The 15080-nt window shown below is 36.9% G+C and overlaps 1 protein-coding gene across 7 annotated transcripts in view; it reads left to right on the forward strand.

Annotated features, from left to right (window-relative positions):
* Shrm (shroom) overlaps window positions 1–15080 on the forward strand; it is a 77842-nt gene that overhangs the window by 23053 nt on the left and 39709 nt on the right. For all 7 annotated transcript variants that reach the window (XM_089471904.1, XM_089471903.1, XM_089471902.1 and 4 more), the window contains exon 3: window positions 14672–14913. In XM_089471904.1, the coding sequence (XP_089328030.1) occupies window positions 14672–14913 (242 nt within the window). The remainder of the gene's footprint in view (window positions 1–14671; window positions 14914–15080) is intronic.

A 15080-nucleotide genomic window follows, 5' to 3' on the forward strand; every position in this document is an offset into this window, starting at 1 on the left:
GGTATTATGAAATGACAGCGAGAGATAATGAATGAAACCGTAGAAATGTTGTTTTCGTCTTTGCATGTCATGTCATGTCTTCTCAATGGATGAGTAGCTTCTTGGCAGATTGGAATACATATTTATGGGTATTCGATTAATTGAGGTTGGCTTTAGTTATATATATCAAAGAGTTGGACTGCATTATGAAAATGCGAACTGGTTGAGGTGGAAGAATGTGGATAAGGTTGAGATGACAAAGGATAGATTGGAGTTTATAGATTTCATGGTATGTATAATTGAAGAGGAAAGAATGACAATGGGATAGGAGACAAGGGCTATAATGGGTTGAGATATGATTGTGTTGTATGGGATCAGATCGGTATGAAATAAAGGAATTCGATGGAAAGATTACAATTGAAAAGGAAAGAAAACGGCAAATCGGAAAATATTGATGGATACATCTGAATATGGAATTTTAATAATTGGCTTAAATATAGTTATTGAAAGTATGGAAGTTTATAAATGTTTTTACAGCTTTAATGTCATATGAATAAAATAAAATATCTTTATTAATTTCTCAATTAATTAGAATTTTGTCTGGCCTATTCATTCTTAGCTCATATATTATAATATTAACGCATTTAGTTTGCTTTCATCTGCTACCAGATGATATCATCTATAAGAACTGTAAAAACTTTTTCTCCTTTTTTTTTTTTTGGCTAAAATAATATTTATTTTTAGAAATTCGATTATAACGCACATTCTTAAGTTTCTATAGAATATCTTTTCGACGTTGCCTATCACTACTTCTCACAGCTCACATTCTAACTCTATCACTATCTCTATTTCGCTCTCGTTCTCTCTCGCACACACATGCTCTAGCCACCAGCTGTAAGCTCTATTCCAGTTCAGTTCCATTTGCTATAGTTTCTTTTATGGACAGACATACACATGTCTATGTGTGTATGGCCGTCACCCATTAACCTTTAACTGAATTATAGAGTTTATTGTAGAACAGGGCCGCGCAGTGGCATCATGCCCAATGATCATTACGAACCCAATAATCAGTTCGAAAATGGATTGCTTTTGCTTCTAAATGCAAAATAATTTACCAAATTAACGGTACCATTATCAACAGCGACGATCCGATCAATCAAAGTGAATCCGATCAATTAAATGTTGCCTCCAAGCGTTGCACGAACCACAAAGCGAGTGAGATAGATAGATAGCGAGAGGGGGAGGGAGAGGCAGAGGCAGAGCGTGTGTGAACGAGAGAGTAGACAAAGTAAATGGGTTATAGAACAAACATAGCAGAAGAAAATAGAAACACATCGAAGAAACAGAAGAAATGCGACGAAGTGAATTTCTATGGCTGGAAGGGGGAGGGGAGATGGGGCGAAGGGCACTTGAACTATGTGAATTGGAACAGCTTCGACCTTATCACTATGCAGTGAAAAATACTCGCACACACACATATACATACATACACACATTGAGCCTCTTCTTATTGTTTAGCTCTTTTGACTGGAAAGTTGCGGGAGTAAAGAGAATGAGTTGATTAATCATCTGCTTTTTTTTTTTGCATGTTGCGAATTTTGAACTTGAGCCGAGAGAGAAAGAGAGAGGGGCAGGCATGTTTATCGATAGTTCCATTGGCAGGTTATTGAACCACTCAGCGCTGCGGGCCAATTTATTTATTTATTTTTTTTACTTACCTACAATGCATATGCCGCGCGCGTATTTGTTACATTTTTCCTCTGCTTCTTCTTTTTGTTGTTGTGGCGTTCTGTGAGCAAACGCTAATTGCTCTATGGCCGTGCCTCATGCCGTTGCGGCGTGTGCTTTAGTTCCAGTTATTAGACATGACTCCATCTGCCAGAGCAGAGCAGAGCAGCGCAGAGCAGAGCAGAGCGCGGCCATTGATGGTGGTCCAAGGCAGGCTGGAAAGCTGGAAGGCGAGCAGGAGGAGCAGACGGGAAAGGCCAGCTAGAAAGCTGGAAGGCGGGCAGGCAGGCAAAGCAGGCTAGCACTCAACTCAACTGCATTTGCCTCTCTATAGCTCTCTCGCTCACTCTCCCGCTCGCAGTCTCTTCTTACTTAAGCTTAGAACAAGTTTTTGGGGTGATTTTTGCATCGATTAGGCGCATTCCAAGCGTCGCCTTTGCTAGTGGGCGTGGCGAGCAGACGACGCGCAAGCCTTAGCTATTTATAGCTGCAATCAAATTAATTGCAGCCACGCCCACTTGCAGCGCTGACAAAAGAGGAGAAAAACTGTAATGCAACAGCCGCCGCGGCCGCTTGACGAAGGTCGCTTGGCTTTTGTGTCTCTTTTTATTTTTTTTCTATGCTTTGTTTGCTTTCAGATGAATGCGCAGATTTCCACAGAAATAAAAAACATATTTATCTATTTATATACATTAAATACAAAATATTTTGGCTTTCGTTGTAAGAGCTGCTGTCGCTTTTTCATCTCTTTTTTTTTCTGTCGAATCAGCCGAAGCACTTGACGCGCTGCATTTGGAGTTTTCTTTCTTTTTTTATTTTTTTTTATTTTTGGTATTTTTCCATTTTGGCCCTTCAGCCCTTCAGTGATGTAAAGTTCAAGTGGTCAAGCGCACTTTTTGCTATGTGTGGCTCAGATCCAAGAGCTGGCCGAGTCTGGGCCGAGACTTGTCCATATGCCTCTTAATTGCTGCTTCATTTCCGTGAACTGTCTCGCTTTCGTTTTGCCCCACGGAAATGATCGCATATTTTGCCAAACAACATTGAGCGCAAGAGAGATCAACACAAACAAGAGCTCCCCCCTAGCGGGCTCTTGGCTTGGCTTAGAGCTCACCATTGTTGCGCAATTAGGGCGGCTTAAAGCTAACGCCTCCTTTTTTTTCATATATACCCTGCACATAATTAAACTGGTGGATGTGAATGGTTCAGATTTTTATGTTGTTCCCAAATCCAGAATTTTTTTGTACGTTTTTAATTTTTATACATTTTTTTCAAATTTTGAAAAATTTTAAAGAGAAAGAAATAGTTGAAATAGTTACACAAATTACAGAATACTAAATAAATGTAAATTTAAATTATAAATTAATTTTTCTTAACATTTATCTTACTTAATATAGAAAAATTAATAGTAAATCAAAAGAAAAAGCAACAAAACATTTTTTTCTACAATCTCTTACAACCTTTTTAATTTTTAGATTTTTTACGTATATATATTATTTTTAATTTTCCATATAATTTTTATATATTATTTTCAGTGAATATGTTGTTTATTCAATATATTTTTATTTTTAAAATTTATTTATTATTATTATTTTATTATTATTTTTTAAAATATATTTTTTATTATTATTTTTTATTATTATTTTTTATTTATTACTATTTATTTTGTTGTATTTTTGTCTCCAATTCTTTTTTTTTTTTTTTTTTTTTTTTAATCATGTTAATTTATTATACCCTGAACCCATTTTCAATGGGAAATCAGGGTATAATGGTTTTGTTTTTTCATGATTTTTTCCACTGTTTGTTTATACAATTTGTTTTTATAATTGATATTTATAAAGGTTTTCTTTCTTCCTAGTTCTATGTGTCTCTTCTAATTCTTACACGCATTCCCCATCTCTTTCTCACAAGAAACCTAGCTTGCGTAATTCGCTCTAACTATTCCCCCATTTCGGAGACTAATATGCTTTGACATTTTTATAACCATTTCTGAATAGCTGAAATATTTAGTTAATAAATAAATTACATGCAGCTACCATTTAGGGTATTTTGTGCGCATTGTTTGATTGTGTTTCGAGTTGTTTGCTTTCTTTCTGCTGTTTGCCGTTTGCTGTTTGCTGTTTGTTGCTGCTGTTATTTCATTTTCATTTCCAATGCTCGAAAGCAACAAAACTCAACTCGACGCTCGCTCATTAGTTTTTCTAACTCTGGAGCCGTCGAACTCGTTTCTCAGCAATTAATTAATGCCAAGCGAGCAAACAGCCAACAAGCAACAGGCAACAAGAACAGGCAACAATGCCGCTAAATTCTAGCCAGATTCCAGCTAAATTGTTTGCGCTTGTCTTTGAACTTGAGCCGACTGACTGAAGATTCCAAACAGCTCCCCACCTCCCCAGCTCCCCCTGCTCAGCCAGCTCTTTAGTCCCTCAGCTTGTAGTTTGCTTGAACGTCAATACTTTGCATTTTTTCAACAGAAAATTATAACAAATAATTGCAACGCTCACAATTTGCCAGAGTGAGAGGGGTAGAGAGAGATAGGGGATTGCCACGAGGTGAGCTGCGCTTGACAGGCGACAGGTGCAAGAGTTTCACCTTTTGCATTGTTTAAGGCCAACGGCTCGTAGCTCGCTGCTCTCAGGTCTCAGGTCTTGGCCATTGGCATATTGAGCATTTCTTGTTAATTAATTAACAGGCCAAGTGAAAATGCATTTTGGCCCGTTTACATTGGATTTCTATATGCATGTACATATACACTATATATAGTTTATTTATCTTTGTTTTATGGCTAGTTCTTTACCCCCACACACGACTGGGAAATTTCACTTTTGTTTCACACAAAGCCAACGAAAATTTTGTTTCTTTTGAGGTCACAAAAGACTTGTTCCCGGGCGCTCCAAGAAAAATAAAATCAACTGCCTCTCAGGTTGTTGCTGTTGTTGTTGTTGGAGTTGCTGCTGCTGTTGACTCCATTGAAATTCTTGAGCTGCTGTTGCTGGCAACCGCAAATGAACTGCGTGCATGTTGTTAACTGCCCTCAGCTCCTCCCGCCCCTTTATCAGCCTCTCTCTCCCCAACACCCCCCAGCGCCTCTCTCTGGCTCTGTCTGTAATTTAATGCCAACTTAGAAGCTTTTCAAGCCTTGCTGCATTGCGTCTTGCGAGACACGCAAGAAGCAAAAAAAAAAAAAAAAAAAAAAAAAAACGAAAAAAATTCCTCACATCCCGGACAGCTGCCCTTGCGAAAACATGAAATAAGTAAGAGTACTCCAGTTCACAAGTGCATGACTAGCTGAATACCCTGGAAGGTCCAAACTCTCTCTCTCTCTCTCTCTCTTTCACTCTTTCTTTGACTCTCTGTCTATATTGCTTCGCGTGCTTGATGTATTCCATCTATAAAATTGATTTTCATAAGTCTTCAGATTTAGAAAATTTTTATTAATAGGCCTATAGATTCAATTAATGAAATTCATATAGAAGATAGCTATAAAGAATAAAAATAAATAAAATAAAGATAAAGAATATGTAAAAACATAATAAGAACATGCAATTTCATTAACATTAAATTTATATTATAATATATTTCTATATTTTTATTACTTTCTGATATATTTTTTTTTTATATTTTAAATCAATGAAATTGATATAGATGATAAAGATTAAAAATAAGTATAAGAAACCATTGCAATTGCATTAAAATTGAATTTATATTAATATTATATTTATATCTTCTTAAAAATTTTTCTTTAATAGATCTATATTCTATGTAAATTATAAATTAATTGTGCTTAATTGTAGATCTGTCTACATGATCTACAAAGAGTGCTAGATAAATAGTTTTGAATAGCTCTTCATAGTCCTGCCTGCACTTAAGCTTATCATATCCTTTTGCTTTTCGGCCATAGGGTATAAATATGCAAACTTTCGATCCAGTTGCAATGCCATGTGACAGACATTGGAGAATCTGAAGACATGATATGCCATTTTAAAGGCAGCAGCTGCTGCCAGACAGTTAATGTTGTTGTTGTTGTTGCTGCTGCTGCTGCTGCTGCTGGGCCATTGATTTTGTGTGTTGTCATCGCTTGATGAGTCGCAGCAGCAACATCAGTAGCAACAACCAGCAGCAGCTGCCCCATGTCCAAAGAAAAGTGAAAATCTGCGCTTTCTAATTACGGCAGCTGGCGCAAAGTTCTTGCCAGCCGAAGCGTGCATAATGAAGGGCCTATTTGCAGTTGCTTGCCTAATTATGGCTAATACATGACGCTACAATTTTTACTATATATACACACATATTTATATACATAAGAATCCAACTAAAGTTGCGCTTGGCTAGCTGACCTTCAGGTCTAACAAACAGGCATGGACATGGCAAAGCGAGGCTGGAGCTGGGATCTAGAGGAGCTATAAACGAGTTGGTTTGGTTTTATTTTAGCTTGGCTTGACTTGGCTTGGCTTCGCTTGTCTTAAGTCTTAGTTGGTTGTGTGTGTGTGAGTGTGTGTTTGTGTGTGTGTGTGCTGTTTTTTGCGCTTGGCTTTTTATTTGTTCTTGGCATGCTCCTTGGCCCGTTCGCCAAGAGAGTTCTTATTGCCTTGCACGCCTCAAAACTTATCACTCGCCATAAATCTTGGCCCGCATACCAGAGACAGCCAAACAGAGCAGGCCGGATACACACACACACACACACGCACACACAGCTGGAGTGAAAGAGATGGAGAGTGGGAGAGAGAGAGGGAGAGATGGGGACTTGCAACTGGTTGGCATGCCATGACCATTCGGAGCTGCGTGGCTCGACGCGCTGCAGCTACGCTTGGCTGCCAATGGGGTCAAGGATGCATTGTCTGCCAAGCATATATAGTGCGCTATATACACAGATACAGATACAGATAAAGATATATATGTATAGCTATATATCCTGGCCGCTAATTTGCTGACGCATCCTGTAAGCCAAATTGATTACCAATCAGGTCAAGTCAACACAATTTACTTTCAATTTAAGTCCAACGGACACTAAAAGCTTCGCCCTCAACTTCGACTTCGTCTTCAGTTTTGACAGCTGGGCGAAAGGCGAACAGGAAAAGTGCGAAGCTGCAAAGCCTCCATTCGTACTTCCCGGCATTCCATTTTTGTTAATTTACCACAAGCTCGCGGCATCAACTTCACATATTTTGTGGCATCAAAAGAAATCGGCGCATCTTCAGTGAAATGGCTTTTACACAGCAATTTCGGTAGCCCACACACACAAAAATTCACAACAATTCCAAATCCAATTAAAACTCAATGCACATACCGACAGACAAATTTGATAGCCGCTTAACAGCGCTGTTAAGTCGCCTGTCAGAAGAGATCTAAATAAGAGGTCAAAGAGTTGAGCCAACGGAAATAAGCGATTTATGGATATAAAAAGTTGTAAAGTTTTTTATTCAATATTTCATACTTAAGCATAATGTTATGCTAATGTAAACGTTGTTAATGTATAAGATTTTTACTAAATTAATCGCATTTTTATGAAATAAATCAAAAGTCCTCCCGTTAAGTAGAATATGTAAAATTAAGATGACAAAGCAGTAATATTTTTACTTTTTAACAGATTCTTAACATATTTCCAACCTTAAAATAATAGCACCGAAGAGATCTTAGCTCAAATAATGCTCAAATTGTGTTAGCATAACATTGTATTAACATACCTGCTGCTACTTAACATTCATATTTCTATCGCTGCTGATATGTCTGCATTTAGCGACTCTTAACATAATGTTAGTATGATGTAATACTCCACAAATAGCAATTAAATTTCTTAGCTAATTCTTTATGGCTAAAATAAAATGGAAAAGGCTTAAAGTTCTTATTCATATTAATGGGTATTCCGTGGGAAACGAATAAAATTTCATGGCTCTCATACATATGTAATTCTATTAAGACATTTCTCTTAACAGCGAAAGCCACTTAACATAATGTTTTGCACTAATGCTGTTAATGTAAAAGATTCTTTTACTGCAAGTTGAGATCTTCATCTACGATGGAAAGAATTTCCAATTAGACTTTAATTTAAATGCAAATTTGATCTATATTCGCTTGGTAACTCAAGCTTTAAGTTTTTAGCACTAGTAAATGAAGAAGTGAGCGAGCGACTGAGCGAGTGAGCGAGTGAGCGAGTTTGCGAAACGACAAGCTATAAACAAAGTGACTAGCTGAATAGCTGAATTAGCGAATAGCTAACTGACTGACGGACTAATTGAGTAACTGAAGAGCTGAGTGACTAAATTACTAAATGAGAGAATGACTGGCTGACTACCAGAATGATTGATTGCCTAGCTGTATGATCTGCTGAATGACTAGCTGAATTACTGATTGACTACCTGAAAGATTGATTGACCAGCTGAATGATTGACAGACTGGGAGAACTGGAGAGCTGAATAGCGAAATGATGGACTGACTAGCTAAATGACCTGCTGAATGAGTGGTTAAATTATTGATAGATAGCTGAATTGACTGATTGACAGAATAGCTGAATGATCGCTGAATGAATGCTTGACTAACTGACAGAATATCTGAATGATCGCTGAATGACTAACTGCAGCTGATTACCTGATTAGCCGATGACTGACTGACTTACTACATAACTTGACGAAGGACTGACTGACTTTCTGACTGACTGCCTGACTGGCTGACTGACTAGGTAGCTGAATGACTGACTGAATAGCTGAATAACCGATCGTTGTTTAGTTTCGTGCTTTTGCCAAATTTAAATCCAAATCGCGGCACGATCGCGCCTAACTTGTAAGCTGAAAGAAACTGAAGCTGAAAGCTGGGCAACTTTAGCTGGGGAGCAACAAAAAAAAAAAACTGGGGGAACTGAGAGTTGTATAGCTGAAGAGCTGTAGCCACGTTGTAGCTGACACGTTTGCTCGCATTTTGATTGCAATTTCTTTTTCTTCTTCTTCTGCTGCTGCTGCTGCTGTTGGCCGAGGCGCGTTTTCTCGCTGACTCCATTAAAGAGTCAAATTCGTGTTGGCCATTAAAAAAAAAAAAAAAACCTCCAACGACAATGGAAAACGCAAATCAAATGCTATGAAAATTTCCTCACGAAGAAAACCCCAAAAATATATGCATGATGATGACCAAGCCGCCAGGAAAACTCAAAAGGAGAAATTTTACTTTATTTGTGTTGCCTTTTCGATTTGATTTCCATTCCAGCGACAATGCGATTTTCTAACAGTTGTTGTGGGCTTGACATGGAAACCCTAAAAGGGGAATTCTAAGCAGCTTTAAGTGTTAATAAATATAGTAATAGACAAAGGATCGCAATGCTCAACATCAAAAGAAATTTTTTATCTAAAAATTAAAATTAAAAAAAAAAAATAGCTAAATCTTAAAATAAATGCCTAATTTATTTTTAATCATAAAAAATGTAAATTTAAAAAATTAATAGTTAATATAATATTAATTTTTAGATTTTCTATTATTTATGGCTATGTTAACAAGTTAACATTTATTTAACATTTCATAGATTATAAAGTTAGTCAACACCGCGTTGTTCTATCTCAACTGTAGCATTCTAACTTATTTTTTCTTGTATCTTGGCATGCATTCTCAATGCACATTCCGCCAAATATTTTTTGTTCACATCATGTGACAGCTTGACTACATAGACACACACACACACACACACGCAGACAGACAGCCAGAACTTATGTGTGCTGCAATCAAAATAAAGCAAAAGTCAAGTTGGCATTATTTGCTGTCTGCCTATAAGAACAGGCAACCATTCTCTGCCTACCTCTCTCTCTCTCTCTCTCTCTCTCTCTCTCTCTCTCCGGCTGTCTGTCTGTCTTATCAGTCGTATTGGACTGTGAGCAATGCAAACAGCGCGACAAATAAGCCGCCGACAATTGAATTTCTGACCCGCCGACTTTTGAGTGTGGGTGACTCAGTCGCTGACGTCGACGCATATCAGCAAAAAAAAAAAGTAAAAAATTATTGTCTTGTATAATATTTTGTTTTGGTTTTGTTTTTCGAAATACCAAAAGTCTGAATTATTCTCGTTGTTGTTGCTGTTGTTGTTGTTCTGTTGGCAATGAGCGATTCATGTATTCATTTACGATTAACGCGAATTTTGAGCTGTCACATTTTGGTAGCTTAAGAATTATGAATGAAATTTCACCTCGACAAGCGAAATGAAACACGTTCTTAGCGTTTTTTATTCATTTTTTGTTGCTCATTTATTGAATGTCAACTTATAGTCGCATCATTGCCCAATGACACGAGCTGTAACTAGGCGCTGTCAGCTTGAAGCGAGAGAGAGCGCGGGAGAGGGAGAGAGAGAGCGTGATGTAGCTAGAAATGTTGCTTACCGAAAGTGACATTAGCATAATGAAGCAGAAGAAGAGGAAGATGAAGTTGAAGTTGAAGTAACTGGAACTGGAAGTAGGTAGCAGTAAAAGCTTGCGGCAATTAATGCTCAATGACATTAGCTGAAAGTGAAGCTGAGCATAATTAAGCACATGACAGCTGACACTTGCTGACATCTGTGGAAAGTGATATTAGAATGCAAACTGTGCGAGAGAGTTAAGAGAGGGAGAAAGGGAGAGAATGAAGTTAAGTTGAAGTGAACACTAAGAGCTGAAGAGTATTAGAAATTCGTTTAACAACACTGGCTGTCAGGTACAAGTCATTGAGTGGGAAAGGCGAGGGACATAGAGAGAGAGAGAGAGAGAGAGAGAGAATGATAGAGGGAGAGAAAGAGAGGGATATAGAAAGAGATAGAACCCGAAAAATAGAGAGACATAGAGAGACTCAGAAGAGAGACAAAGGGAGAGAGAGCTAGAGACACAGAGAGAGATAGAGAGGGAGAAACAGAGAGAGAGAGACACACACACACACAGAGAGAAAGAGATGGAACACACAAAGAAAGATAGTCCCATAGAGAGCGAGAAATAGAGACAGAGAGAAACGATATATTTTTCGATTAAATCTAACTTCAATTAGTTAATTACAAAAAAAAAAAAAACACAAAAAAACAAAAACAAACATTTCGTAATCATAATTATCAATTTGCTTCAGATGCGCTTTAGTTGAATGTGAAATGCACACACATAATAATTTTGTTAGATTTTCTTTTTAATCTAGCTTTTCAAATAGTGAAAGCCAAGCGAATTGTTAATTGTTATTAATTTTTAATAACGCTCAAGCTTTGGCTTTGTTCTAAAAAATAATTGAATATTGAGCCGAAGCTGAGAGAGCTGAGAATTACAATTTTTAAATAGCTTTAGCTGAATTTAAAATATTTTTATTACGCATACGCAACGTATTACGCGCTGCTATAGACAATTAATATTCAAACGTGGGAAAAAGTTAATAGGAAAAAAAACCGACTAACAAAGATACATGAATGATAATTAGATAATTTGTTAAAGAATTTTAAAGACTTTTTTACTATTTTTATAGCGCATACGCAACGTTTGCCACACCTATTAGAACTTAATAGTCGGCGAAATTGCTGTTGTTGTTGTGGTAGTTGTTGTTGCTGCTGCAGAACTTCAGCTTTCAATAGTTTTTCCCAGAGCCTGAGGGCGCCTGCTTAGCACTCCATCAAGTGATTTATTTAACACGCGCACAATTTCGTCGAGGGAAATGGAAACTTTAGGCCAAAGACTTGAAATCTTGTGGACTATGGGCAGCAGCCCCATTAAGAAGTATTAAGTGGGGCCAGCGGGGCTAGCGGCCAGCGATGCTTGGCAGCTGCGTCCAGCTGTTGACCCACTGCACCACTTTTAATACGCGCCACACCACCAGCCATTGATTTATTAAGCTGCACAGATGTAGCCGAAGCTCTGGCTGTAGTTGTAGCTGTATCTGTGTCTGTATCTATGTCTATGTGTGTGTCTGTATCTTGAAGTTAAAGTTGAAGTTGATGCTCATCCGGCGCTGGCAGTGCTTGTGGAGCAGCTGTGTGCCTGAATAATTATGGTGGTGCTGTCAGTTGCCAGCCGTATGGCCATATATAGTGTAGATCAAGTAAAAGGGCCCCAGTCGAATGGCCCGTGGGACAGTTGCTGATTTAAATTCGTGTTAGAGAGACAAAATAATTACGGCAATTGGGCAAAAAAAAAAAAAAAAAGAAGAAAAAAAAAAACCCAAAAAATAGTTAGAAATAAAGCAAAACGAACTGACAAGCACGAAGTACGTATATATATATATATAAGTGAGGGAATGATTGAATGAGCAAATGTTTGACTGATTGAGTGAGCGAGTGAGTTTTGGGTCTTGGGAACGTTTGAAAACCATTAAAATTCTTTGGCTCCAACTGCAAAACGATGCGCCGCCAGGCAAACCTCTTCGATCTACGATCAGCCCAAAGTAGTTGACCCACAAAATGTGATTCTCTTTAGGTGCTGCTGCTGTTGCTGCTGCGGCTGCATTTTCATATTATTATTATGATTATTGTTGTTTCATTGTTGTTGTTGTGTATTTGGCAACAATTCTGTGGCGCCAAAGTCAAAAAGACAATCAACAGCTGCCCACGTTGATGGCGGCGGCGGCGATTGCGGTCGCACCACACACTGAACCACACAGTCAGCGCAGACGTCAAAGTCAGTCAAGTGGCTCAGAGGCTTGGCCGTAATGTTGCCTATATATAAATATATATAGAGTCTATACATTATATGCATAAGTGTTTGGTTTATGCAAACATTGAAAATATTAAGTATACGTCGCGTGTGTTTGATTGAGCATTAGTTGTCCGCCAGGGCTGCCGTAATATGCTGATATTCCCGTTTACACCACAATGGCTATTCAAAAATCATTTCTATGTACATAGATATATAATTTGGATAAGTGTAAATAAGTTGAATTTTTTTTATGGCATTGTTAACACTTTTGTTGCATATTTGACAACACTCAAAGAGCCGTACATACTATTAGCATAACAATCAAGCGAAGGCAGCGAGACGGAGATTTGTGTTCGAGTGTTTTGCTGCGGAATGCATTTCTTATTCATTAAATAAGCTTTATGCGAGCCATTTGAGTTATGAATGGTTGGGTAATAATAATAATACTACTATAATCATCAGTTACTCGCCTCGTATTACATTGCTCATGCAGGCGTCACATTATTTTGTATATAAATTACATTAATTAAATATGAGATGAGTTGTCGCAGTAGCCCAATCATCAGCGATCAGCATTTGCATTAGCAATAGAGCTTCGGGGCTTCGATTCCCAGGCAGGTCTTATGCAAATGAACCGAAAGATATTTCAAACGTTTGTTAATAATTTAAATAAATTTTAAGAAAATATAAAGTAAAATAAAACAGAAAATACAAAATATTGACACATATAATAGTGAATAATAAATGGTATATAATTCATAAAAATATTTTTATAACGGTGTATCAATGATTAATGAATATCGCAAATAAGTAATTAATTACAACATATATTAAATAAATAAGTAATAATAATACGCAAACAGCAATGAATAATGAGTAAGGATTCATAGCTAAATAATTAATAATAGTAAAAATAAGACAATAATTTTGAGTAATAATTGATGATTAATGATTAATATTTAATAATATTATTCATTACAAAAATTAAAGAATAATAAATTTAACATAAATTAGATAAGAGTATAATAAACAATGAATAAAAATTAAAATATAGATAATAAATAAAAAATATGAAATAATAAATATTAAATAATAAATAATACACAATAAATAATAAATAATAAATAATAAATAATAAATAATAAATAATAAATAATAAATAATAAATAATAAATAATAAATAATAAATAATAAATAATAAATAATAAATAATAAATAATAAATAATAAGTAATAAATAATAAATAAGAAATAAGAAATAATAAGTAATAAATTAAAAGGTACAAAATAATAAATAAGAATATAATATATAATAAATAATAAAAAATAAATGAATTAAATAAATAATATTTAATAATCAATAATAATATCCAGCAGAATTCTTATCTCAGCTAGCCATCTAATGCTGTATTCACAATAATTTTCAGTCTCCAATATTATCAATCTCTCTGTCTCTCTCCCCTCTCTCGACTTCAGCTGTTCAAACAGAGCATAAACAAACCATTTTATAACATAGTTTATGGCCTTATCGGCGAGTCATATAAGCCCAATCACAGCTATAAAGAGTACTTTCAGTTCCGAGTGCAGCCCTCGTCTGAGGCACAGATAGTGTAGAGTCCAGCCCTGGATGTGCTTTGCCGAGTTACTTAATCCGGCTTATTATGGACGCTCTGTTTGGTTTGCCTGTTGATTTGTTGAGCTGCCTGCGTCCAGTTTTATTTCGCGCTGCGATTATATACGAGTAATTTTTGTAGCTTTTTCGCTGTTTCTCCAGTTTGTTGTTGTTGTTGTTGTTTATTTTCGCTCTTTTCTTTTCATAATATCTGCAAAACAAAATTCGTTTGGCTGCACTTCAAATGCTGCTGTTGTTGTTTTTGTTGTTGGCAAATTTTTGTTACCATTGGCAATAGCCGGATTTCTGGGGGCTTATCCAGCCCAGCGATCGCTGCACTGTGCAACAAAATAATAATTTTCACTTAATTATCTAATGAACAAACAAAACCTTAGACATTAGGCTGAAATGATGTTTGGATATTCGATTTTTGTTTTTCTGCGGTTTCTTGTTGTTGTTGTTGTTGTTGGAATTTTGCAAACTGATTTTTAGAGCTGAGCTCGGCTTTTGACCCGCTGACGACGATGTGGACATAGCTAATGATTAAATTGTTGAGAGTTGCAGTGAAATTTGGTGTGTTTATTTTTGCATTACGTATACGCAGCGTTATGCAAGCCAATTGCTGGTTACAGTTAATGGAAGACAGCAGACAGCCCAGAGAGTAGCAGATAGCCGCAGCAACAACTCAAATCAACTCAGCTCAACATTTAACTAAATTTGCTTTCTTCTTCTCTCTCTATCTCTTGTTGCAGGATGAAATGCAGCTGCCACCCACGCAGCAACAGTTGCAGCAGCACAAGCAACAATCGCTGCAGCATTTGGATCAATGCGGCCTCACGCAAGCCGGCCTGGAGGAATACAACATACGTGCCTCGTCCTACTATGACCAGACAACGTTCCATCATCAGAAGCAGGCGTCCTATGCACAGTCCGAGGGCTACCACAGCTACGTCTCCAGCTCCGATAGCACGTCGGCAACACCGTTCCTAGACAAGTGAGTCGAGTGCTTCAAGCAATTGCTAAACATGTTCGCTCAAAGCGACAATTATGAATTCTATTTGCCAGACAGACAGACACAACACACACACACACACACACACACATACTTAGATCTACATAAAAAAGTGATTAAATGTGATTCTTGGTAAAGCAAATAACAAA

Source organism: Drosophila arizonae, chromosome 5 (assembly GCF_054131065.1).
Source record: "Drosophila arizonae isolate 15081-1271.41 chromosome 5, UAZ_ARI_1.0, whole genome shotgun sequence".
NCBI lineage: Eukaryota > Metazoa > Arthropoda > Insecta > Diptera > Drosophilidae > Drosophila > Drosophila arizonae.